The sequence below is a fragment of the Odocoileus virginianus genome, chromosome 11 (genome assembly GCF_023699985.2).
Source record: "Odocoileus virginianus isolate 20LAN1187 ecotype Illinois chromosome 11, Ovbor_1.2, whole genome shotgun sequence".
NCBI lineage: Eukaryota > Metazoa > Chordata > Mammalia > Artiodactyla > Cervidae > Odocoileus > Odocoileus virginianus.
The window spans coordinates 20,207,282-20,235,066 of record NC_069684.1 but is presented as its reverse complement, the minus strand read 5'-3'; the positions used below and the strand labels follow the sequence as shown (position 1 = coordinate 20,235,066).

The 27,785-nt window shown below is 37.4% G+C and overlaps 1 protein-coding gene across 6 annotated transcripts in view; it reads left to right on the top strand.

Annotated features, from left to right (window-relative positions):
* RASAL2 (RAS protein activator like 2) overlaps window positions 1-27,785 on the top strand; it is a 389,739-nt gene that overhangs the window by 184,066 nt on the left and 177,888 nt on the right. For all 6 annotated transcript variants that reach the window (XM_070474030.1, XM_070474029.1, XM_070474028.1 and 3 more), the window contains exons 2-3: window positions 14,198-14,325; window positions 26,199-26,325. In XM_070474030.1, coding sequence (XP_070330131.1) covers window positions 14,198-14,325; window positions 26,199-26,325 — 255 coding nt within the window. The remainder of the gene's footprint in view (window positions 1-14,197; window positions 14,326-26,198; window positions 26,326-27,785) is intronic.

Here is a 27,785-nt window from a genome sequence, read left to right as displayed (position 1 = left end):
TTGTAAATGTATATGTGTATATATATATATATATATATCTCACATATATAAAATATATTCTTTTCCAGATTCTTTTCCTGTATAGGTTATTAGAAAATATTGAGTATAGTTCCCTATGCTAAACAGTAGGTCCTTGTTGTTTATCTCATTTATATATAGTCATGTGTATATGTTACTCCCAGTTTCCTAATTTATCCCCTCCCCCACCCCCATCTTTCTCCTTTGGTAGCCATAAGTTTGCTTTCTGTGTTTATGGGAACTCTGATTCTTAAATCAGTTCTATCTAGTTCTTATTTTAGACCATCTCTTCTCCGCATTGAGAGATACCTAGTGCTGGCCTATTCCTGAACTTTTAGAGGATTCTGTGGTATAAATTGGATAGTTTCTTACGTTTTCTCAGCCTTATCTCAGGACTCAGTTTTCTGAGGCCTGATTAAGGCTGTTACCACTTGAATATATTCTTTATAGCTTCTAAAATTTCACTTATTCTCCTCTGTTTTCACTATCATTGTGGATTATTATTGCTGTCTCCACATATAAGTATAAATTTATCTTTACTGTAGTTTTGTGGGGTTTTGAGGACTGAAATTATGTGTTCAGTCTGCCATTTTATCCCAGTAGCTTCTATATATTTCTTGAAATGAAATTTGCATAACACACTTGTGAACCTTTTGAAGAAACTCCAGGTTCTTTTGTAGACCAAAGTTAGACGTTTTGGGCTTAGACAGGCAAATCAAGCTTTGGACTGATTTTTTTTTTAAATTGTGTGTAACCTAAACTAAATCTATCAGCTTCTCCCTCAAACCTTATCTTTCAGAATTCTTAATCTAAGTAAATGAAATCCCCATTCACCTCTTCACACAAATGCGAGTCAGTGGTGTCACTTACCTATAACAACCTTCCTTCCAGGGGCTTCCTTTCCTTCCTCGGATCAAGATCAACATCCTTAACTTGGTGTATAGGTCTCTGAGTGATCTTGAAGTGAAGTGAAGTGAAAGTCGCTCAGTCATGTCCAACTCTTTGTGACCCTATGGACTGTGCAGTCCATCGAATTTTTCAGGCCAGAATACTGGAATGGGTAGCTGTTCCCTTCTCTAGTGGATCTTCCCAACCCAGGGATTTACCCCGGGTCTCCCAGATTGCAGGAGGATTCTTTACCAGCTGAGCCACAAGGAAAGCCCAAGAATGCTGGAGTGGGTAGCAGCTTGTCCCTTCTCCAGCAGATCTTCCTGACACAGGAATTGAACCGTCTCCTGCATTGCAGGCAGGTTCTTTACCAGCTGAGCTGCTATTTCAGCAACCCTCTAATTCTGTACTTACCTTCTTGCTCCCCATGCATCTGCCTTAGGGGCCTCCTTCAGATTGTCAGAGGAGCAGAGCCACTTTATTCCTCAAGGGTTTTGGGGCCTGTGATTTCATTTGCCTGAAATGTTAATACTTAGACTCCCTTCCATACTGACACACCACTAACCATGCTCTCAGCTGCTCTAATGCCCAGAATAAGTCCATAGCTCTCATTCTGTACTCTCACGGCACCCTATCTGCTTTTTTAAATAGTGTTTATCATAATTGTTAACCACATGCTAATTGTACAATATTTGTCCCCTCAACTAAGTTTAAATTCCCTGAGTTCAGTGGCTTGGTCTGTCTTGTGCACTGTTAGATCTGTAGTATAGAGTATCGTGCTTTATACATAGTACATAAATGCTTACTGAATTACAACCGAAACCAAATGAAACAAAAACAAGGAGAAGCTTTATGATGTCCTAGAAAAAAATCCTAGTTTATATGTCAGACTAAATTCTGAAACAGCTGTGCTAATTGTGTCACTTTGAACAAGTAATTTTATCTCTCATCCTCATTTTATTAATCTATGAATTTAAGAAGTATTTTTACTGACCTTTAAGATATCTTTCAACTCTGATTTGTTTCCCAAAGGATAGCCCTCTTCCTCTTCTATGCATTTCTTATCCTGTTGACCTTTATTTTTTTTTTAATTTCTTCTCCCACTTGATTTTCATCATTATTTGCTTCTCTATATTCATTTTTTTCTCTTTACTATCTATAATGTGAATGTATCCCTCGGTATCTTGAACTCTCACCATTTAAATATTTGCTGCAATCTCTTGGAAATTTTTAACCTAAAATTGACTATTCACATTGAAATATCATTGAAAGAAACTTATGTGTGTGTTCTGGCCAAAAACATTAAGTTGCACATTAATCTGAGTGAGGGAATATGGAGTAAACTATTGTCCTTGAATCAGTTGTTTTCACAACAGGATTGTGTTTCCTGATGATGTTATTTAAAGGTTTCATTTTATCTAAATATCTTTTAAGATAATGGAAAAGCCTGTGAAAAGTAGGTGAGCCTAGAAAAGCTCTTATGTTGGGAGAAAAGATGGAAATGATAAAGGCCGAGAGGCAAAAGACAAGAAGTTTAAAAATATAAATTTGACTATGCACATGTTCTGATGTACTATACAATTATTTTTACCTATTTGCGAGAAAAAATAAAATGAAAATGATATTCGTTTTTATAATCTCATAGTTAATATTTGCATTCAGATAATTGTTTTTTCTTTTTACTTTTGCAAACAAATAATTGTTTTTTTTTATCTTAGCACACTTGCAGTAAAAAAGGAAAGTGTAACTTTTATCCAATACCAAATATATGCAGAAACGTATTCACTAATAGCTTAATTAAATATTAAGTGATTTTGTATGTTTATTTTTAATTTAGAAATAGAAAGTTTTTAGAAATTTTTGGTGGGTTGCATATGTGGCTTAAATAATGCTTAGTATCTGGGGAAATTAATTGGTACTTTTAGATGGACTTAAATTGAATTATTCTGTTTCTACTTAGAATATAGTCCCCAGTATGTGAAAATTTGCCATCCAACACACTTCCAGAAACGGATTAGCTTTAGATAAGAGGAATATGTGTTCTATTTCTGTTGATTGTATTGAAGAAGAAGTGCTAAACGCTTCATTTTACTGCTTTATAGTCATATTGTAGTTGTTTGCTCCCTCTTACTCATTTGCGGTCATTGGTTTTTTAATAAAAAGAAAGGTTTTTTGCTTCTCACGTAAGTCAGCAGAGTTGTGTCAGGACCTCACTGACTGAACCAGGTTGTTGATTTAGCAGTGAGTGACTGATGGGATTCTTTAGAGAGGCCTATGATGCTATCTTCTTGATAGTTTTCACTGTAAGCTCAGTAATATGTGGTTCAAACAGGTCACAATTCAGAAAAGATGCATATTTAGGTCTATGTTCTATTCCATTTGATACTGTGGAGAGAGGTAGAGCTATTAACATTTTTTTAATGCTGCCAAAGTCTTGGCAAGTTTTATTTTTTAATTCAGCCTGTCTTCTTCTGCTCCCCTAGAGAGTGAGATACTGACACAGTATTGGCTGTATAACCAATTGTGAAAAACTCAGAAACTGATCTGTCAATAGTGGTAAACTATTTACTCTTTTTGTTTCCTTTCTCCTCTAAGAATCACATTCTTTTAAAAGCTCTAATTCTTTCCCCACAGCAGCTGCCCCTAAAGGAAAGCGATGAGATTCAATTCAAAAACAGGCAGGCGTGGGGATAGATTAATATAGGAAGAGGTACTAAATATAGCAAGAAGGATGAGTAGTACATAGTGTTTGAGATTAATTCTTAGTCTAGTTCATTTTTCTACCAGTAACAGGAACATGAGGTATAAAAAAGATCTTGAATTTTAATCATTTCTACAACAACATGGTTATGTTTTAAGAGCCAGGCTACTATTTTCTTACACTTCTCTTAAATTTGCACAGTGCTTGACTGTTTAAGAAGACTTGCATTTAGACCTTTTTTTCCCCCCCTTCTAAGGATGAGTATACAAATGAATTATTTTGAGTATTTTCTGTTTTTCTGAAAACTGTGGATGTGAGTGGTCTGTTAGGACTGAAGAACAAGCCGTGATTGACTACCATTTGTCACCTTATCGTGGCATCATTTATAGCATTCCATTAGGTTACCCAGGCCGTATAGTTCCTTTAGAAGTGCTTGGTCCAATATGACAGTTATGGAACTTAGTTCTTCTCATGCATATGTAAAAAGTGAAGGAAAATGAAATGATCTGCTCTGCCTACTGCTTCATGGCATGTGTGATCAGGTACAGTGCAAACTGTGTACTAATGATGTGGAAGAGAGAAGCAAGGTGGACCCATTATAGGAATTGTTTCCCAAACTAAAATTAGTTCTTCTATAAAGAAAAGTGTTGCCTTGATCAAGAAAGCTGTCAGTCATGCCTTCAGGGAACTTGTTGTCAAATAACTGTGATGGAGCAGAGTTAGAATTGCCCAATGCTTATGCCCTGATGCTGCTGAGACTGAGGAGACAGCAAAGAGCCTGTTTGCAAACTGTGTTGTTGATTAGTCCCTCAGTCGTGACCCCATGAACTGTAGCCCACCAGGCCCCTCTATCTGTGATATTTCCCAGGCAAGAATACTGGAGTGGGCTGCCATTTCCTTCTCCAGCGGATTTTCCTGACTCAGGGATCAAATTTGGGTCTCTTGCATCTGCTGCTGGATTCTTTACCACTCAGCCACCAGGGAAGCCCTTGAAAGCCAAGGGAAATAATCCACCAGAATCCTTTATTATCTCTTATTTGTCCTCTCTTTTTAAAAAGGTGACAGTGATCATAGGGGATTTCCTGACTAGACACAAGTGATCAAGTATCATGAAAATTAAGCCTTCCTCATTGAGAAGGAAAATAAAATAGTTAGCTTAGGTTAAAAGACAATGTAAATTCATTTCAACGAATAGTTATGGCCTTATAGGGAAATTATGGTAAGACTTGTGTTCCCACAAAGGTAAACATTTATGTCCTAATTTTTTACTTTAAATATATTTTATCAAAAGTGTCTATATTATTCACTAAGGTGAGTGTGACCATACTTAAATCTACTGGGGCCATTGAGCCATATGCACTGTAATGCAGCTTGCCAGCTTAAAGATTCATAGTATGTCAGGACAAAGCAGAATTCACAGACAGCCATTTTAGTGTTTGGATGGTTATCAGTCTAAAAAAATTTTTGTTTGTTTCTTCTGGAAACAAGATATTTTCTGACGTTTTGATAGAATATGGAGGGTAGAAAGGCAACAGGGGGATAAAATAAAATTAGGTTTCATTTTAGTGTCCTGTTAGATTTTGTGTTTCCTTTCCATCCTTTAAGAGTGAAGCACAGTCACAAAATATATTGATGGCGGTAATGGATGGCAGCTTCACTCGGTCTCCAGCAGACAGCATTAACACGTTTGTAAAATAATTTGGTCATTTAGCTCTAATATCTAGTGGGCTGCTACTGAGCAGCTGCTACTTAGTGGCATTATTAAAAATCATCTCCACATGACAGCTCTAACATTTTTTCTGTTGTAGAAGAAACTGCCTGTAGAAGATAGCCAAGCACACACCACATTTTTAAAAGTTTTATGGCAGGGCAACATTTAATTATTTATCAGAAAAATAAAGAACTGTCTTTAAAAAATACAGCATGTTCAGTTCAGTTCAGTCACTCAATCGTGTTTGACTCTTTGCGACCCTATGAACCACAGCACACCAGGCCTCCCTGTCCATCACCAATTCCCGGAGTTTACCCAAACTCATGCCCATTGAGTCAGTGATGCCATCCAACCATCTCATCCTCTGTCGTCCCCTTCTCCTCCTGCCCTCAATCTTTCCTAGCATCAGGGTCTTTTCAAATGAGTCAGCTTTCACATCAGGTGACCAAAGTATTGGAGTTTCAGCTTTAACATCAATCCTTCCAATGAACACCCAGGACTGATCTCCTTCAGGGATGGACTGGTTGGATCTCCTTGCAATCCAAGGGATTCTCAAGACTCTTCTCCAACACCACAGTTCAAAAGCATCAATTCTTCAGTGCTCAGGTTTCTTTATAGCCCAACTCTCATATCCATACATGACTCCTGGAAAAACCATAGCCTTGACTGGACAGACCTTTGTTGGCAAAGTAATGTCTCTGCTTTTTAATATGTTGTCTAGATTGGTCATAACTTTCCTTCCAAGGAGTAGGCGTCTCTTAGTTTCATGGCTGCAGTCACCATCTGCTGTGATTTTGGAGCCCCAAAAATAAAGTCAGCTACTATTTCCACTGTTTCCTCATCTATTTGCCATGAAGTGATGGGACCGGATGTCATGATCTTAGTTTTCTGAATGTGGAGCTTTAAGCCAACTTTTTCACTCTCCTCTTTCACTTTCATCAAGAGGCTCTTTAGTTCTTCTTCACTTTCTGCTATAAGGATAGTGTCATCTGCATATCTGAGGTTATTGATATTTCTCCTGGCAATCTTGATTCCAGCTTGTGCTTCATCCAGCCCAGCATTTCTCATGATGTACTCTGCATATAAATTAAATAGGCAGGGTGACAATATACAGCCTGGACGTACTCCTTTTCCTATTTGGAACTAGTCTGTTTTTCCATGTCCAGTTCTAACTGTTGCTTCCTGACCTGCATACAGGTTTCTTAAGAGGTAGGTCAGGTGGTCTGGTATGCCCATCTCCTGAAGAATTTTCCTCAGTTTATTGTGATCCACACAGTCAAAGGCTTTGGCATAGTCAATAAAGCAGAAATAGATATTTTTCTGGAACTCTCTTGCTTTTTCTATGATCCAGCAAATGTTGGCAATTTGATCTCTGGTTCCTCTGCCTTTTTTAAAACCAGCTTGAACATCTGGAAGTTCACAGTTCACATATTGCTGAAGCCTGGCTTGGAGAATTTTGAGCATTACTTTACTAGCGTGTGAGATGAGTGCAATTGTGTGTTAGTTTGAGCATTCTTTTGCATTGCCTTTCTTTGGGATTGGAGTTGACCTATTAATATAAATGATATTTAAACTTGAACTTCTGCTAAAACTGTTCTGGACACTTTGGTGAAGAGAAAAATAGCCCTTTGTCTTTTTAGTGAAATTGACATGTTCTTAGCTAGTTTAAGCAAATAGCTCTGTTTTAAAGTTATTTAGATTTTTTTTTTTTTTGCTTCTATAAGAAAGTGGTCACTCCAATTCTGAGACTTAATTCTGAGAATTAATGAAAAACTACTGAGAGTGAATGAAACATTAGGGTTGTTTTAACTGGATGTTTCTCTTTATAGAGTTTTCTGTAAAGCTTATTTTGGATGGCCAAAACTTTAAATAGGTTTAAAGTTTTACCAGTTGCATTTAATTTAGAATATTAGAATTTTGAAAAACATTGTATTTAGTAAATGAATGTAAGTTAGAAACAACTCAGATGAACTTCTGAGGAGCTATGATAGAAAAAAAATAAAATTTCTCAAGCAGTTTTTTATTTTATATTCTCCATATTTGGATTATAGACTTGTTCTTTTCCATTCTCCTTTATCCCTCTTCCTGCTTCCTATCAGATCCCTTCATTTACTCTCCTACTCTTAAGTCTTTCTGAGATGCTCCCAAAGTCTGGAAGAGACAAGATGCTTACCCTCTAAAAGAAAAATTACTTTGTGGGTATTTATAGATAAGCCTAATGGAATTTCCAGCTCTGTCATATAATTTTGGCTCCTCTTTTTCATCAAATGATGCGATAGGCTATTTTGCTTCCTTCTCTAGTACGAGGAATAGGTACAAGGAAGGGTTACACACACAAGAGAAGTTTTTTAGTTGTTGTTGTTTCTTTGTCAAGTAGTTACTAAATTTATATTAGCATTTGAAGAAGCCCAGAGTTTGACTTCTGGGTTTACAGGTTGACAAAATATAATGGTATTTTCAATGCTGTTTTGAAATGATGTGGACATAATGGATTGCAGTGAATCCTTCAAATTAAATTCAAGTTTAAAAGTTTCCCTTTTGGATTTTCTGTATGCCTTTTTTTGAAAAATCTTTGTCTTAAACTTTTCTGCTGAAACAAAGGCAGAATTACAGTTATATAACCTGTCTTATGAGTATTTATAAATCTGTATTTGTATTAATTGCTCTTTATTCTCTCAGCTCTTTTGTGCTATTCTTTCCCCACAAGCAGCTAGAGAGTTACCAGCGTTGTTGATTTCTGTTTCAAAATTTGACTCATATAGTCCCTTTCTTTCTTTTTCCACTGTCACCAGTCTATGACCCTAATCATCCCACGCCCTGGCCATTACATTAATCTCCCACTCATTGTATAAGAATTCTGGTCTTTTGCCCCACTTCATCTTACAAACTATTGCCAAATTTTCTTAGAATCTTTCATTGCTTCCTATTATGTAAGCAGTTTTTTAAGTATGGTCTGTGGGACCCTAGAACCTGAGGGTTCCCTTGATCTTCGAGGTTAAAATTATTTTTGTTTATTTGTTTGTTTGTACTATGTTGGCATTTACACTGATACAAAAGGAGTTATAAGCAAAACTATTGATGCAGTTTCAGGAATCAAGGCTGTGGCACCAAGCTATGCCAGTAGTCATGCAGTCTTCTCTGCCACACATAGTAGGGAAAAAAACCAGTTTTCCTTAAGGATATCCTTGAGAACTCAGTGAAAATATTTAATTTTATTATATATTAACGTTTGGAGTTTATGTTTTTTTAACATTCTGTATGATGAGAGGGGAAGTACACTTAAGTTGCATTCTGAAGTATGACAGTTATCACCAGGGACTTACCATTGGTTTTTCATGGAACACCACTTTTACTTGAAAGAACAACTGAAAGACAAAGTAAAGTTATTCAGTCTTGGTTATTTGTCAGTCATTTTCTAGGGGAGAAAAAAAAGATACAAACCTGTCTCTTAAGGGGGGAAAAATTATTTATTGACGATGGTAAAATTTAAGATAAAAAACAAAGATCAGTGTTTTGGAAAACCTGAATCTGCCACCTGGAGCTTGACAGCTTTCCAGTACTTGAAGATTTTTCTGACGATCAAGACTTTCTGAAGATTAATGAATGTGATTTTCTTGATATTATATAATGAAGAATGTCAGTGTTTCAAAGATCTGCGCTGCAAAGCTAAATGAACCACTTTTTTCTGAATGATCAATGCACAGTGTCCCTAAGTCATGTGTGCTTGGCCTCTCAGTTGTATCCGGCTCTTTGTGACTTCATAGACTGTAGCCCACCAGACTCCTCTTTCCGGGGGGATTTCACCAGGCAAGAAAACTGAAGTGGGTTGCCATGCCCCCCCAGGGGATCTTCTAAACCCGGGGATCGAACCAGGTCTCCCACATTGCAGATGGATTCTTTACCTTCTGAGCTCATGGCATTTGGTTTTACCCAAATGTTTATTTGTTTGTTTGTACTATGTTGGCATTTACACTGATACAAAAGGAGTTATAAGCAAAAAAAAAAAAAAAAAAAAAAAGATCCATTCAAAGGGCAAAGTAGACCAGTGATTTTTAACTTAACAAAGTATGAAAAGTTTTTTGAAGTGGTATCAAGTTCCACATTTTACTTTTAAGGAGCAGCTGCTTCTTAGTTTTTGGTATAGTATTAGAAAAGATGACCTACACTTACTTGAAATATTTTTTCCCTTTTCCAACTGTTTATCTGTGTGTTTAGATTTTCACTTATACTTAAACCAAAACAACATAAAGCATGAGATTAAATGTCATAACAAATATAAGAACCCAGGTGTCTCCTATATACAGATTTGAAAGAGACTTGCAAAACTTCAAATATTGTCACTCCTCTCACTAATTATTTTGTTTTGGGAAATAGTTGCATTTCATCAAAAATGTGTTATTTATGTTAACACGCAGTAGGTTTGTTCTTGTTGTTAAATGAATAAATATTTTAAAAATTTCTTAGTTTTAATTTCTAGTGTGGTAAATATTGATAAATATAGCCCACATAAACAAACAAACAAAAAACTCTTTGAAGTCCTCAATTTTCAAAGTGTAAAGGAATCATGAGATCAAAGATTTTGGAAATTATTAGTCTACATGATAATATCTAGTCTCAAAGAAGTACTTTACAGCGGGGCTCATTGTGTAACTGCTGATTCTTTTTAATGTTTCTAAAATTATTCAATTTTTGTAATAAGGGTGGCATCTGATACCATTGGTATCCTTACAGGAATTGGACTGCTGCTGCTAAGTCTCTTCAGTCGTGTTCGACTCTGTGCGACCCCATAGACAGCGCAAATCTAAAATTTCCTTCCCAGTTTTGCTGTTAAGATTCTTATTTGTAATTCTAAAGTTATTACCCTATTCAGTAGTGAATTTTAGATACTAAATGCAATTGAAAGTCAGAAATTAGAAGTATGTCAAGAGAGCCAGAGGAAAAGAGGGTGGGAGTGAGGGAGAGTAGGAGGGAGGGAGGGGTTGATAGACTTGGTAAAGTGGAATAAGGCAATAATGTGAGTTTGTCCTGAGTTTAATATAGTCTCAGTAAACAGGCTTTACAAGTGTACTGTTAAACCTTCATTTAGCTATGGAAATGAGGACACAGTAGAATGAATAAATTTATAAGTTTTTAAAAATATCTGATTTAGATTGTTACTTAAGATGCCCTTTAAACTTTAATTCAGAAATGCTAAAAAAGAACAAAAAATCCCACTTATTCTGACTTCTTGTTTTTTTCCTTTTAATGCAGACCATAGATAGTAGGAAAAAATGTGAAACTATAAAATGTATGACATGGCTAATCAACCTCACAATTTAGACAGACAGAAAAACTAAAATGTGGAAGTACTGCTTCCTATTTCATTCTACACTGGAGCGGAGTAATTCAGGGTCCCCAACATGCTTTATGAGACATTGTCTTGTTTCACAACAGCATGAAGAAACTAGGAGCAAAGCTCAAGTTGGAGAAGAGGAGAACTTTAAGGGAGACTGTAAGATAATTACTCAGGTTGACACAGAAGATAATTCAGGTCTTCTTAAATTCAGTGCTGGTGGCAGATTTATATTTTGTCAGGAAACCTGGGTTTCCTGCTATAATACAGTTTTCCGTATTCTAGTTTTTATGGACAGAGCCTATCAATATCTTCTTGCCCAGTGTGGATCATAAGATTCAGATTAAATTGCAAGGGGCAGTTCAGGTCATCCATGGCCAACTTACATAAGAAGGTTAGTCATTTGAATGAAAACTCGTCTAGGCCACAAAACCACCACATTTCTACATAAAGTAGGTGCATCCCTCTCTGTTGAAGTGATCTTGGTATTTGACTCTAAAAATAGGTCTGCATTGTGGTAAAAATGTAACCCGTTTGTTTATCCAAATCGTGTGAAGAAAATCAGCTTTGACATGGCGTTTAAATCCAGGCAAGAACCCTTTATTTGCCAAGAATTACTGAATTAATTCCTTTAAAGCTTTTTGTGATAATTTTAGGAAAATTTGAAGTATAAACAAAACTTTAAATGCTTGAAATGAAAGAGTTGAAGGGAGGAGAGAGTTGGTGTGGATCGGAGAAGCTACCGATGGCAGCAGGTGTGCGAAGTTCGCAGGAGATAGAAGCAGGAAAACAAGGGGAAAAGGAAAGAACTTCTAAAAATCAGTAAACATGTCAAGCCAAGCTGGTACCATTATTGGTTCTTGGATCTTGAGTTATTTTGGAGGGTAGTTGATGAGCTCCCCGAACATGCCGAGCAGCAAGTTTAGATAGACTTTTAGAGCGCAGTGGAGTTAGCCAGACGGAGCACTGATGACAGTGTTGGATATATATGGGGATGTAAGAAGAGAGGCATGCGTACACCTGATGCCCTGAATACTGACCTGTTTACTTTCTACAGATCATCACCTATAGTCATGCATATTTGAGTAATTGTAGCATAAAACATCTAGGAATCATCTGAATTTCCTTGAAGTCGGTCAGTACTGGGAATACGTATCATCCTGTGATAAAAAGACTAAAAGTCTATGGAAAGTAATAGTAATGAAGACTCTCACCTAATAGGTAAAATGTGCTTATTTGTTATTGATATTTACAACTGTCCTGCACTCATGGGCATTTGCTTTTGAATTTCTTCAGTTTGAAGTGCTCCTCTAGTGTAATAACTAAATAGTAATAAGTAATGTATTTTAAATGTTTCCTACACTGTATTCCTGAGAGGAATTAGTCCTTCATGGCTAAAGATCTTTTGATATATCTTGAAACATCATAAAAGCCTTTTACTCAATGGATCTAATATGCGCTTATAGTTAAGATACGTTTCAAGTTTTTCAATAGCCCAAATGAGTAAACAGTTCATATTAAAACTTTTTTGAAGTGATTTTTTTGGATCTCACCTCTAAAGCAAAGGCAAAAAAAAATAGAAAGCAAAAATAAACAAACAGGAGTATATCAAAATAAAAAGCTTCTGCACAGCAAAGAAAACCACCAATAAGATGAAATGGCAACCTACTGAACTGGAGAAAGTATTTATAAATCATATATCTGATGAGTTAATACCCAAAATATATGAAGAACTCATACAACTGAGTAAAAAACAAACAAAAAATATCCACAGCAGTCTCACTGAAAAAGGGGCAGAGGATCTGAACAGAAAATTTTCAAAAAAAAAAGAAAATTTTCCAAAGAAACATAATAGATGGACAACACATATGTAATGTATTCAGCTTCCCTAATCATCAGAAAAATGCAAATCAAAATCACAGTGAGATATCCCTCACACCAATGAGAATGGCTATTTTCTAAAAGACAAGAAATAATAAGTGATGACAGAGATGTAGAGAAAATGGATCCCTTGTGCACTGTTGGTAGGAATATAAACTGGTGCAGCCACTATGGAAAACAGTTTAGAAGTTCCTCAAAAAATTAAAAATAGAACTACCATGCTGCTGCTGCTGCTAAGTCGCTTCAGTCGTGTCCAACCCTGTGCGACCCCATAGACAGCAGCCCACCAGGCTCCTCTGTCCCTGGAATTCTCCAGGCAAGAATACTGGAGTGGGTTGCTATTTCCTTCTCCATACAGCCCAACAATTTCACTTTTGGATATTTATCCAAAGAACATGAAAACACTAATTGGAAAAGCTATATGCATCCTTGTGTTCATTGTGTCATCATTTACAATAGTCATGAAATAGAAACAACCCAAGTGCCCATTGGTGGATGAATAGCATACTACTCTGCCATTGAACAAGAAATGAAATCTTACCATTTATGACGACATAGATAGACCTTGAAGGTATTATGCTAAATGTAATAAGTCAGAGAAAAACAAATACTGTGTGATGTCACTTATATGTGGAATCTAAAATCCAAGGTAAACAAAACAAAACTCACAAGTACAGAGAACAGCATGATGATCTCCAAGAGGATGGTGGGTGAGATGGGTGAAGGGGGTCAAGGGATACAAACTTCCACTTATAATCAGCCATGCGAATGTCATCTGCAGCATGGCAATTACAGTATTGTAGTAGATATTTGAAAGTTGCCAGGAGGGTAAATCAAAAAGTTCTCATCAAAAGAAAAAAGATTTTCTAACTTCTTATGGTGACGGATGGTAATTAGACTTGTTAGGATCATCATTCTGTGGTGTATACAAATATTGACTCATTATGTTATACACTTGAAAATAATATAGTTTTACATGTCAGTCATACCTCAATAAAAGAAAAAAAATTAAAGTAACATAGGAGATGAGACTTTTAGAAGAGTTGAAACATTTAACTTTGATATTATATTGTATGCCTCCACCGTAAGAGACTTGATGGTAATGTTTAGATCGTCTCTGTTTTTAAGATCTTACTGGCCTCTAGTGGTAATATGATGCTATAGTTTAACCAGTTCTAAAATCTTACAACTGACCAAAAATAAAGCCATTTTGAAGATGTAGGCTGCCAATAACTTCACTCTTTAAATTCAAGATCAGCAGTACTCTTGAGTGTACATGCAGCAAGCAGCATCTTCTTCCAAAAGATATCTATCCTTTGTTCCTGTCTCTGAGTCACCCCCACATCTTTTGAATGATAACTGGTTTTGCCCTGAAGTGATCTCCCATTATTTTAGTGCATGTACACTGGTGATTACCATGTCAAATTTGTACTAACAATTCTTCCCAAAGTGTTTCAGCCCTCTTTTTTTGCAGACTATAGGGCAAAATCGTCCCTCTGTCAAAAACTGTTTATATTTTCTTCAGAGGAATTTTAACTTTTCAACTTAACTATTTAGGTTTATGTTTAGACCACCTCCCTTGATTTTGAAGCATCTTCCATTTGAAATGTGAATTTGCCAAGCATGGTAGTGATTTGTCACTTTTGTTTTTGTGTCTGTCACACAGATGTGAAAGGGCCACCTACCCACCGTCTGTCTTGTGGCCAGTCACCCTACACCGACACGACAACATGGGAGCGGAAGTACTGCATCCTCACAGACAGCCAGCTGGTGTTGCTCAACAAGGAGAAGGAGGTGAGGTTGGATGTTACTGAGAAAAGCTACTTCCCTTTTCTGACCAAATTCCTAAAATAGTCTAGTTTTAAATTTGCATCTTGATGAGTTACACTTATGAAAATGGAGGCTTTATGAATGGAGACTCTTAAGTGGTTTCAAAGCGCTGCCAGTGTCATCATGATGAATATGTGATTGTCCCGAAGCAGTGACTTCAACAAGACCAGGCTGGATATTCACTATGGAATAGTGAAAGAGATATTGAGTTGAGTAATTTGGAATGAGAATGGGTTGGATTGTGTAGACCTGGCCCTGAAATTGTATCATTCTAGCTATTAGAAGGGCTTCCCTGGTGACTCAGGTGGTAAAGAATCCACCTGCAATGCAGGAGACCTGGATTGGATCCCTGAGTTGGGAGGATCCCCTGGAGGAGAGCTTGGAAACTCATTCCATTCTTGCCTGGAGAATCCCTGTGGACAGAGGAGCCTGGTGGGCTACAGTTCATGGGGTCACCCAGAGTCGGACATGACTGAGCAACTAAGCCCAGCACATCTACTAGAAATTATATCAATCTTGCTTCTTACAAGTAACAAATGGCACAGTCAGCAGATTCATTGAAAGAAGTTTAACGAAGGGATTATTTAGAGGTATGGCAGCAAAGGGGACCCACCAGAGGGTGATAAAGTACACATTAAAGCAGCTATCACCCTGGACCTTCAGGGCAAGGGAAAGGAGCAGTTTTTCTGGAACCCGGAGAACTGAAGTTGCACAAGAGGGCCGATGACAGTAGCTGTGGCTGTACACAAGAAAACACAACCTCTACCAAAACAGAAATGGCCAGCAGGGAGGAAGCACTGGAGAACATGCCTGCTTTCTTTTCCTGCTTTCTGATTTCTTGCCAGAGCTACCTACCGGCCAAATCTAACTTAAAGCCAAAGGAAAAGATTGCTTCTGATGTGTTCCAGAAATCTGTTTCCTAAAGCACAGCAAGAGAGAGAAAGGCAAAGAATAGATCTGGAGAGACAGAATGTACCAAGTCCAGGCATTGAGTTCTAGGTGAATTTTCTTGTGCTTCTAAGTAAAAAACCCTTGAACTTATGTTCCATTATTACTTTATTCCATTATTCCATTATTACTTTATTCCATTATTACTTTACTACTCAAACTGTTACAGTGTGCAGATTCTCCCACATCCAGTAATTCGTTTGCCTCTTGGTGATTTATCAGATGGTTGACTTGTTAGGACCAGAAAACCATCTTGCTTCCAACCTCCACAGCATAAAAAAATGATGAGTATGATCTTTACAAAGAAGAGGGATAATGGGGAGGAAAAGAGAAGAAGGGATCTCATTCAATGAAGGAGAAAGATTAATTGCCAAAAACATATATAAATAACTAGAAAGCCATTAAGTAGAATATTAATTCCATAAGTCATCCCTCCAGAAAAGTGAATTCAGTTGAAGCAAAGCACAAAAAATACATTTTAAAATCCTTATATGTGGATCCCTATACCCTTTTCTCGTCTCTCTCTCCTCCCCCTCTGTACCTTTTGTTTCCCATCTCTTCTCCTACTCAGCATTCTTTAACATTGTAAAGGCAAGGTCATACCAATAAAGCAATTTCGATTTTCATCTTTTCATAGGCGGTACTTACTTGCAAGGGCCTGGCTAATGTGCCCTCTGTGAACTTGGTTATTCTTTTTCTCTAGTCTTTGGAAAATGTCCCTTACTTTTGTTACCATTTCCCTACCTGTGACCCTTTTCCAGTATTGTAATATAACTAAATTTGATTTTATTAAAATAATTCAATAAAGGTCAGCCCTTTCTGGAACAGGATAGTACATGTTGTCTTGTTTCTATTAAGTAGCGACATAATAAAAATTGGTAGGGTACATATTAGTATAGAATATTTCTGATTATCCAATCTGAATAAACAGATAATTCAGGATGCCCATTTAAACCAATCTACTCTGTCGGCAGCCTTTTATCAGAGCTATTAGCATGGAGTGATACGCACATATCATTTACCATCTTTTTGCCCTTGCCTACTTCGGTTTAGTGCTGGAAGGAACCAAATAGCCTAAAGATACATAGCACAAGGTCAGGAGCATTCCTTATAGAGAACCATGATGTAACCCATGGATTAAATATTACTGATCAATTGAGTAATCCAGGCTTGGACCCTGTTTCATCCCATCAAATAGCTGTCCATGAGGAATGATGATTTCTAAAATGATTTCTTACATACTTTATCCCTTTTAAAAAAAAATTTGCTTATTTTTAACTGAAGGATAATTGTGCTATAGTATTGTGTTGGTTTCTACCAAGCATCAACATGCTGGCCGTCGAGAGTAGCCCTCGCCATCCGGGGAACCCTTGTCTGCTCCTCGCCACGTGACTCTGTAAATCCCCTTTTCTGTCTCTGCCTGCCCCTCATCCTTCCCCACCTCTTGAAACCCTTTCACTAGGCCCTCTGCAACTCATAGTCCATCATCAGTCAAATCAGCTCGCTCTTTCACCCCTTCTCTGAAGGAGTTCCTTGACTCTAGATCTCCTGAGCACCTGTAGCTTTCTGAGGACACTGCCTTGTGTGAGGTCCTGTCAAGTGATGGCCATTTTCCTCTCATGGCCTTCGTACCGTGCTGCCTGTGGTAGGCATCCTTCGCCTTTCATGGCTGCCTCCTGTCTGTTCACCCCCTGTTCCCCTATAGAGTCCGAACTCTGAGTCATCTTCTAGCCCCACCCCACACCGTCATTTCTCCTCATTTCTTATTGATTTTAGCTCCTGACTCATCATCATTATCTCCAGCACTACCCCTGCCTTCACTTGTGAGGATTCCAGTGTCTGCAGAGATGATCCCTTCAACACACCGGCTCTAAGTTTCCCAAACTCCTCCCCTCCAAGAATCCTTTCACCTCATTGCTATAGCTTCTTCACATTCTCAATTGTTCCTGTCTTACTATTTGACCATCACCTGCTATCTTTCTAACTTATCCTTTTTGCCAACAATTTTTCAATCCTTTTGGGACCTATGGGCCATTGATCTTGTCACTTTTCTGCCCCTCATACCTCTGTTACCCTGTCTTCCCTCTTCATCCAGCTTGAGTTCCATGATCACTTATTTTAATCTTTGCATACTATTTCCTTGCTGCCCCCGCCCCCTTTTGAATCATCTCATATTCACTTGGCAATGTGATAGGTCAGTTAAATCCTGCTGCTCCTCTATTCTGTTCTCTTCCACATAGCATAATGTGTCTGGAGAGAATCACTCCACCTCACTGACGGTCTTTAACTAATGGCTGCAAACCTCATGCGAGCCTCTAATGCTCCTTGGCAATCACAAAACATTTCTTAGTCTAATTACTGTCCAACTCTCCTGGACTCGTCCTTCTCAATCTGTGTGTGGTGAGGGACCAATTTTTTCTCTACCTCATCATGAATAAAAAAACACAATAATATGAATTGTGAAGCAAAATGAAATTTTAAAAAGACAAAAGTCTAAGTCCAAATTTTTTATTAGATTTGACAAAAAATGAAATTGCAGTTCAATAATAGTCGTAATATGAAATAGAATTACAAAAATGGTACATGTTTATGGAGAGCGTGCTGTAAAATGAGATGAATCTACTGGTAACATAAAGCACACTTCTTAATTTCTATGTTGTTAAATCGTATAAACAAACAGCTTGTACAACAAAAGAAAACAGTACAGGACCTTGGACTGTACTTTGAGTAGCACAATCCAGAATGATTTCTGAGATGGTTTTTTTACATTTCCTCATATATTCTGACTCCTTCTCTATGTTTCTCTATTACCCTCACTTATAGCTGTTATTTTGCTGCTTATTTCATTAAGAAAATTCAGGCACTCAAGAGAACTCTGTTATTATGTCTACACGTCCACCAGCAACTATTTCCTTATACATTGATTTCCCTCTTTCCAGTGTGGTTGGATTGCCCAGGGTCCAGCTGTCAGCCCCTCCCTGTGCCCATTCTTGTCTATACAAGAAGATTTCACTGGCAGTTCTCGCTTATTTCTTTTACATCTTCAACTCTTTGCTCTCTGCTAGATTGTTCCCATCAACATGCTATTATTTCTCCCATCTTAAAAGAAAAAAATAAGCCTGCTAATCTCCCTTCTGTCTCCACTTACCATCATCCCTTTCTCTGCTTCTCTTCATGCAAAAACTTTAAAAAACTTCTAGCTGCTTTGTTTCTAATTCTTCTCTTCCCATTCTCTCTTAAACCTACTTCATTCACACTCTGACCTTCGCCGCTTTTTGAAAATTGTGCTTGTTTAGCTCACTGGTGACCTCCACATTGCTAAATTCAGTGGTCACTCCTCACTTCTTGTCTTACCTAATCTTTAAGTTAGTGGCATTTAATTCAGCTGATCACTCGTTCTTTGTCTTAGAACCACCTTCTTCACATTGCTTTCCATGACACTGTGCTCTCTTAGTTTGCTCCCTGTCTTTCTGGCAGTTCCTTCTGGGTCATCTTTGGAGATTTCTCTCCTGCTCTCCAGATCTCAACAAGAGAGTGTTATGGAGTTCAGTCCATGAACTTCACTTCTTTAGGAATCTCATCCAATCTTATGACTTCAAATAACCCTCTAAAGCTGATGATCTTAATTGTGTGTCTTAAGCCAACACAACTCTTTTCTTGACTCATGTATCAACCTGCCCATTATACACCTTTATTTGGATATGACTTTGTCCGTGTTTTAACCACATCAGGCATGTTCCTATCTTGAGACCTTAACCTTGACTTTTCTGTCAGATATTTGCATGACTTACTTTCTCACCTTCTCCAACTCTTTGCTTGTATATCACTTGCTCGGTATGGCTGTTCTGACCAAATTAGTTAAAATTACAACCCCTCCCTATATCTCCATTCAGAAATTCTGATCTAGTTACCCGAATCTTATTTTTTTCCCCTGTACTATTTACCACCTTCTAAAATGTTATATAATTTATCATGCTTATTGTCTCTTTTATATAAGCTTTTGAAAACGTTAGTTGCTCAGTTGTGTCTGACTCTTTGTGACCCCCATGGGATGTAGCCTGCCAGGCTCCTCTGTCCACGGGATTCTCCAGGCAAGAACACTGGAGTGGGTTGCCCTTTCCTAAGGCAGGGGTTTTGTCTGTTTTGCTCAATATGGCACTCCTCAGTGCTTAGAACAGTTCTTGACACATATGTAAATTCTCAACAAATATTTGTTGAATGAATTTTAAAAAAGCCAAATTATACACTTTTAATTCCTGAATATCCATTTTTTAAAATTTAAGTTTGAAAGGAACTGACCTTTCTGTCTTTTCTTTTTTATGTGATAAATCTTCTCTCAACAATAGGTGTAATAACATTTTTTTTCTAAGACTAGATAATAAAAGAGGAAAAAAATCCGTAAGATGCTTTTCTGTTGTTGAATGTGAAATTCCATCTTTATTTATTGAGCACCTATTATGTTGCAGTATTGTGGTTGCAAAAATGCAGTTTTATTAGGAACACATTCAGGTAAATTAAAAGTTAAAACCCATTTGAAACTAGGATAGCTGGCAAGAGGTGAAGAACAAAGTTCTTTAAAGGCCATTCTAAGAAATTTAGACTTTATTCTGGAAATGATTTGGATCATGGAAAAGTATTTAACAGGGCAATGACATCACATTTGCTTCTTAGAAAAGGAACTCTGTTGATCATGTTGAAAATTGAGTGAAAGGGATTAGAAGGAAATAGATGACTTATGTTACTGCAATAGACCAGGTAAGGGGTGACAAGTTTACAGAAACAGTTTAATGTCTTGAGACAGGTGTGTTCTACCATTATTAAGTAGGAAAAACTGGATTAAGTCTCTAGGATAAGAGAATGTTAAGGCATAGTTTTACCTGCTGCTTGAATTTTATTTAACATTCTGTTAATTTCATGGTAGGAAAAGATTAGAAATCTCTTCTTTTTTTTTTTAGTGGAAGAACCCGAATACACTGTCACTCTTAAATTCCACCCACACGATCATGAGGAATATAGCTCTTATCCTTGGAGTTTTGTGTTGAACAATTCACAATTCCTTGAAACAAGGAGTTTAAAGAATTTCCTGCCAAAATTATCCTAAAAAGCTGTTTTAAACCTTAATCAACTAACTGATCATGGGGGTGTTTATCGCTGTGTTAATAAGATCAAGTAAGAGGGTTCTGTAAGGGTTTAAACTGAATCCTTAGCCAGACACTGTTGGAATGTGGGAGGATTATATTAGTCTAGTATCACTCATGTATTCAGTGTGTGGGATCTCTTAATGCTCTCTGTTAACTCTGCATGTTTCCTGTCAGCAGTGGAAACAGGATGGGGAGGGATGTACTGGGAAGCGTGCTGAATACACCAAGTTACCCGATTGGGAAGGCAGTAGAAGGATAGACCTGAGCAGAATGCTGAGAGAGAAGTCTGCCAGGAATATCACCTTGAGAAATGATTCACTGATTCAGTAAATTGCTTCATGCAAATTGTGCCAAACAGACATTGCTTATGTGTTATGAAATATACTTCCCTGCCTGGATGCCAGGATAGGCCCCAGCTAGCTTGGCACCAGCATGGTTCAAAGAGGACGTAGGAGGCCGTTTGAATTCCATTTTGCTTGCAAGAGATAAGACCAAGTAAACTAGAGATTAAGGAGCTGAGGGAAATGGTAGAGAAGACAATCATGACCCCACCCCTCCCACCCCCCCGAGTGCAACCAATACAAAGGTACAAAAGAAAGCTTAATTTCTGAGTTTCTTTCTTTTGGCAGTAACAAGCCATTAAGAACAGCTCCTTTCTTCTTCATTCAAACTCTGCTTTCTATATCTGGAATTTTAAAAGCTGGGATGCTAGTGTAGAGGCTTCAAAGTAGTAATAATGCAATTTCAAAATATTTAAAAAATATTTTTCTTCCTTTCAGAAAGCAGTATTTACACTCAGATATATTGATGAAAATAGCAGTTAGGCTTTGTGCAAATAACTAAAATCAAGTGTTATTTATCTTGGAGTAAACTACCCATGGCATATTTCGTTCAGAGCTGCTTTTAAGTTATTCAGCAGATACATAATGTGCCCCTATATGTGAATTCACTGTTCAGAGTTACAGAGAATAAGACACAATTCTTTCCTCTCTCCCCAGTACCAAATTTAGTTGTGGGAATAGGATAAATAATTTTAAAATGGCATTTGATAAATAGCACACGTAAACTGGATAGAATAAAAGAAAAAAAATCTATTTATTCCAAAGGACTATAGTCTGTTGTCATTAAGATGCTGCTGGCAATGGCCAATTACCAAAGGAAGCTTAAGAAAGGAAGGGGGTCAGAGTTATGTGTTATGAATATTAATCTGTGGGGTGTATTGGAAGAGGGAAAGATAGGAAGGAGACAGACCAATTAAGAGACCACTATTCCTCTGATCTAAAATCTTGAATGGTTTCCCAGTGCTTCCTGAATTATTCATGGCCTGGTATTAAAGCCCTCCCATGTGGTTATAATATATTTTGGTATTCTCTCCCACTTCTCCGCCTTAAGAGGCTCTAGCTAAATTGACTAACTCCAGGTTCCAAAAATAAAAAAAATAGTATGTTTACCAACTTCTTGGCTGATGTTATATTTTTCGTTTGCCTAAAATGGCCCCCATGTCTACCTATCAAATATTCATTTATTCATTTGTGAGTTGTAACTATTTTAAGGTTTGCGAATCAACTGGTGAGTAAAGCTGTTAACTTATGTGGAATCAGTTGCACCGATGAATAATTATGATCCCATGTATAAGTATAGTGGCAGAGAAAGATCTGTTATTGGAGAAATCTCAGGTGATGTGTCCTAACCTGCCCTTAGGGGATTGATAGAAGGGAAGGTTCCTGAAGAGGCAATGCCTGTCCTAGGTCTCAGGGTGGATCAGAGCTGACTGGCAAGTATGGAATAGAGAAGAAACTGAGAAAAAAATCTTTCAGACTGAGAGAACAAACTCACTAAAGGCACTGAACTGCAACATAGGGAATATGTTAGGGAAACGCAAGCAAATTGGTGTTCCTAGAATGTAAAGTGCGAAGCTGGATACCCAAACAGTGGCCAGATTGTGGAAAACCTGGTATGCTATATCAGGAACCTTGTACTTACTCTGTAAGATAGTAGTTTTAAGACACTTTTAGCAGAACAACCCTTCCTTGGTAGAAAAGCTTACATAGAAGCCCTGTACAGCGGGTAAACTCCAGATTAGAGTGTGGTTGAAGCAGAGATGCGAAGAACTGACTCATTTGAAAAGACCCTGATGCTGGGAAAGATTGAGGGCAGGAGGAGAAGAGGATGACAGAGGATGAGGTGGTTGGATGGCATCACCAACTCAATGGACATGAGTTTGGGTAAACTCCGGGAGTTGGTGATGGACAGGGAGGCCTGGAGTGCTGCAGTCCATGGGGTTGCAAAGAGTTGGGCACGACTGAGCAACTGAACTGAACTGAAGCACTTCACATCCACATATGAGCATACCATCTCTTCTTTGAAAACCACTGCAAAGGAGAGCAAGTGAAGGCCGTTAAGCCTCAGAATGACATGGTTATGATTGCATTTTTGAAATACTCTGTTAACCCACATACAGGTTAGATTTAAGGGGCATAATATCACCAAAAAAGAGACCATATTAGTAGTTTGGATAAGAGAGAATCGGAGGCTTTTGGCACCAGCTTTGATGGAGTAACTGTTACAAGACTAGCCCTCCCATTGCAAACAATACAAGACTGGACCAAGAAATACACATAGCAGCTATTATTTTTCAAACATTGGACAATAGGCAGCCAAAGACAGTGGTGGTCACCACTCTCCTTGACGAAAAAGAAATTTCAGAAGATGCACAATATAAGCCAAGAGAGGTTGTAAGAAAGATAAAAATTTCTCTCATGTTATAGAACCTGAAAGATACACAATTTTTAGGGTAATTCAGTATACAAGTAAATGTGACCTAGTAAGCTAAATTAGGACAATTGGAACGGAAAAAATTGTTTTTTAAAACTGTCTTTTTAAAAACTAGTTTTCTTTGGCTGTATGGCTGAGATTTGTAAAACTCTTGCTTAGTTCATTTGAAGATACTTGAAATATTATACCTCTAACTTTTAAGAAGCAGGTCAATATCTTTAAAAGGATAATTTATGTAAGAAGCAAATCAATGGTGTTGTAAAAGAAAATGATTCTTAAGAAACACATTTAGAATAAAAGTAAACACTATTCTCCATTATATTGAGTCAGAAATGTCCTAAACTTAAGAGCAATGCTGTGAATAAAATCATTCATCATATTTTAAGTTTCAACTGTGGAAAAAGATAAGTCTACATTGAAACTTTGAGAAGATAATTGTGAGTGACATTTAGGCTCAAATAAGATGCTTGATATATTTTATTTATTCTCTTCTTAGATATGATACAGATAAAGTTTGTGATAATAGAAACCACGTCTTTCTTTTTCCTTTGCCTTTATGAATTTCCACAGAAAAGATTGTAGGTCAGTCCCTCCTAAAATATAAAAAATAACCCCTTTTTTCTCTGTGGCTTAGGTCTTCATTAATTCAGATAGTAGGCATTTTGGGGGAACTATTGCAAAAACAGTTATGTTTATTTAGATTCATCTGTTTGTTCAAAGATCCAAACTACTCCCCGCACCCCCCCCCCCCCCAATTTACCTCCATTCTGTCCTAAGGCAGGTAGAGGATACATTTTTACCTTCCCTATTAGGAGGGGGTTATTTAACCTCTGGGCGCTACTCTTTTAATTATTTAAGTAGAGATCATTTCCATCCTGAAAGGGGCAGATGACTTAGATTACTGTTCATAAAGTTTTCTATTACAGAGCTTTTGGAAGAGTTAATGTCTTTACTGATGCTATTATTTGATATCCCCTTATGTTTTAGAATTTTACTTTTCTTAATTCCACTAGCAGTAACTGTAGTTATGGCAATGAGGAAACGGAATTTTTAGTCTTATAAAGCATGAAAATTTTCAGTCCTTATGAAGACATGAGAATTTTGCTTTTCAGACTCCCAGTAATACAGAGAAAACTTCCTTTGGTATCGTCTCCTTGACCCAGTCATAGTACTTAAATTACTGAGGCAAAGCAGGAAGCAGATACACTTAAGCTTGTATCTGTCCCAGTTTTGCTGGATCAATTGATGTGCCCATATTAATCACCTGGAGAAATAAATTATTCATCATCTGTAAAAAGGGAATAATAATAATAGCTCCCTCATAATGTCACACATATAAATTCCTTAGCCTTGTGCATGGTAGGAACCTAATGCTAGTCTATTGAAATTTGTTTAAAAATGTCTATATTGGAGCCATAAGAATCAGAGACTATGATTAATTGTTGCCGAATTGGTTGCCTGCACCCACACCGGGGTCCTAATCTAAGCCAAGGGGTCTTGGTCGAGGAGGTTCTTTTTCCCACTCAGATTCACACAACCAATAATAGCAAAACTGGTGCTGAGAATAGAATGGCACATAGTTTATTCAGTGACCAAAGAAGTAGAGACTTGTGGGAATGTACTTCGAAAATCAACTTCTCAACCTCATTCAGGTGGAGACACCGTTTCTGTAGAAGGGTTGAGGTAAAAAGGACAGAATTGAGTAAAGAGAAGGAAGAATATTCATGAGATACCTGCGAAGAAGGGTGTGGTTTGTACACAGAACTGAGGTGGCACCCCTTTTCAGAAAGTCTTTATATGGACTTTCCCAGTTGTCACGGCCATTGCCAATTGTCATGGCGCTCGTGGGTGTGTCATTTAGCATGCTAATACATCAACCGTGAACGAAGATCAAGGTCCCCTGGAGATCAGGTCTTCTGCCAGCTTGGGCCTAGCTGGCCCAAGCCAGTTCTTGTTTTTCTCTCGGTAACTTCCTCTTTTTGTAATTGAGCCTGAAACTCAGATAAGGGCAGTTAGTGTCCATTTGAGTGAGGGGCGGGGGCATGATTCTGAGGCCTTGGTACCATAATTCCTGACATAGTTTGCCAAACTATTTAAGATATTATGAACACTATTCTTAATTCCGATAGAGGTTACTAATAAAGTCTCACTGAGAAAAGTTTTTGCCCTTCTCCCAAAATAAGATGACTTGGTTTTTTACAATTACCAAAACTGGGGGAAGAAAAAGGAGCTTAGAGCCATGGCATTGCTTCACAACAGTGACCGGTGTGTAAATTAGAAAACAGTTAATGGCGTTAGACATCGTTTATACCATTTGTCGTTCTCATTCCATGTGTACAACCAGGAAGAAAAATTACGCGAGAAAAAAATATTTTTTTTAGGATTTCAAAAATTAGTCTCACTTGTGGAAACAATATGCCATTTTATGCGAGTATCTGTACGTTTTGACTGAAAACATCTATAGATAGTATTGTATTAACTATCTCTAAGTGCTTACTTCTAAAATTGGAGAAAATTTGGGTAATTTTACTACTTTTATCTAACAAAACCTTCTTTTACGAGAATTTTGGAGCGAAATCTTTCTGGTTGGCTGTATTTCCATTACCTTACTGAACGCTGGACAGAACTGGAACTCGTGCACTGGTTTCTGATGTGAAAGAATCTTAACTTGCGTGGGTGTCTTGTTTTGTGTTCCAAGCTCCCCAAGCAGATACACCTGGATGTGATTTGTACATACTTCATGAAAGCTCATTTACATACTCACCTTTCCAGATCTTTCAGTTTTCTTTTTTAAAGAAAAGCTTCCTGAAAGGGGTTAGTAGTACTTTAACCATTGTGTAGACTTTATTTCTCCATTTCTTCTGTCTTGCTCTGATGATTGCACCCTCCTGTCTTCATCACCTGAAAACGTTATTCGGTCAGAAGGTGCTCATGTCACACCTTTTTTGGTTCATCTCTTTTTTGGTTTACTAGATCCCCGTGGAGGGAGGACAAGAGCAGCAGACGGATTCCACCAAAGGGCGATGCCTGCGGAGAACTGTCAGTGTTCCTTCCGAGGGTCAGTTTCCTGAATACCCGCCAGAGGGCGCCGCTAAACTGGGTAAGCTACTATGTAAAAGGAAGGAAAGTTACTAATTTTTATCCGGTTATTTATGGACTTGTTATTGAGAGTGTTTCAATAGAAGAAAACATCCTGCGTTTACTGTTAAGTAAGTACTTTAAAATATAGTCAGAGGTCATTAGAAAGTTTTATTCTTTATAACCAAGCGATAGCAAAGTTGTTATCAGAGATAAAATTTATCAGAGCGCTAGTGTGGTTGTGGAAAAATCCTAGGCATGTCGATTGATGTGTTGTTTCTGGTTTTACTGCTCAGCTTTAAATTTTTAAAGAGTGTTAGATGGTCCTGTTGAGGCACTAGGGAGTCAGTTTTGGTTGAAAACTTAGTATTGAATGGCTTGTGTCCTGTGCACATAACTACTGGTGTTGTCTTGCATAGTGTAAGGTCGGATTAGGCTAAATCACCTGAGCCAATTTTATATGGCCTGTATAAGTTATTTTCAGGCTTGTGTTTAGAGTGGCTGACACAAGGGAGACATCAAAAAAACCCCACTTTGAGTTGTTACATACTAAAGGAATTAATGTCAGTATCAAAGCAGTTTTTTCTCTGTTTCTTACCAAATGAATCTCTTTGGCCTTTGCATACTTACCAATGGATATTTAGATAATTAAAATAGTCAGGTAATTTTAAGGAAATATAAATAATATTAAATGAAATAATGAAAGAATTTGAAACATAGGAGTTGTTTACATTGTAGCAGTAGTATTTGTTTAGTGCACCTAGACATTTAGTCATAGATACTTTGTAGGTAGGTGAAACAGTCATTTATTGTCTCTTTTTTTGTTAGTATGGATAATTCTGTGATTTTGTTGTATTTTTTAAAATCAAGATTTTGTTTGTTTGTTTGTTTTTGCCTTTTTCTTCATATCTTTTCATTTTCTAAATGGAACTTTGTCAGAATTTGAATCATTTAGTTCCCTTTTTATCCTGTGACATTTGTTGCTTTCCTAGACATTAGTCAGGTTAGCAAACACTTCTTCAAGGGGTCATACTTGGAAGAATCAAATTTTCCTCTGATCCTATTTCCATTGTACTTCTTTAATATGTGTTGAAACCAGTTTAGGTGTGGGCTTAAGTTATATTGCAAACCTGTCTGGGTGTGACCATTTTGTAGCCTGTTTGCGTTTCACGTATATGTTTTGTGTGAACTGGACTAGCTCAGAGTTGCCTTCTTTCAATTCCTCTGCTTTCATTATTTGTAATGTTATGTTGATGACTCTCTTTGTCACCTTCTCCAGGATTCTCTGACTATTCATGCTTTGATCCACAAAAACCAGTTGATTTTGAGGAAGTGCAATCATAGTCTGAGTGATTATTGTGGTTTTATAGAAAGGAAATATATAGTACATTGTTAAATTTATCACCAACATTCCAGGTACAGGTCCCAAAGACAAACTAAGATGAAGTGACTAAGATGTGTAGTCCAGAGATAGTCTTCTAC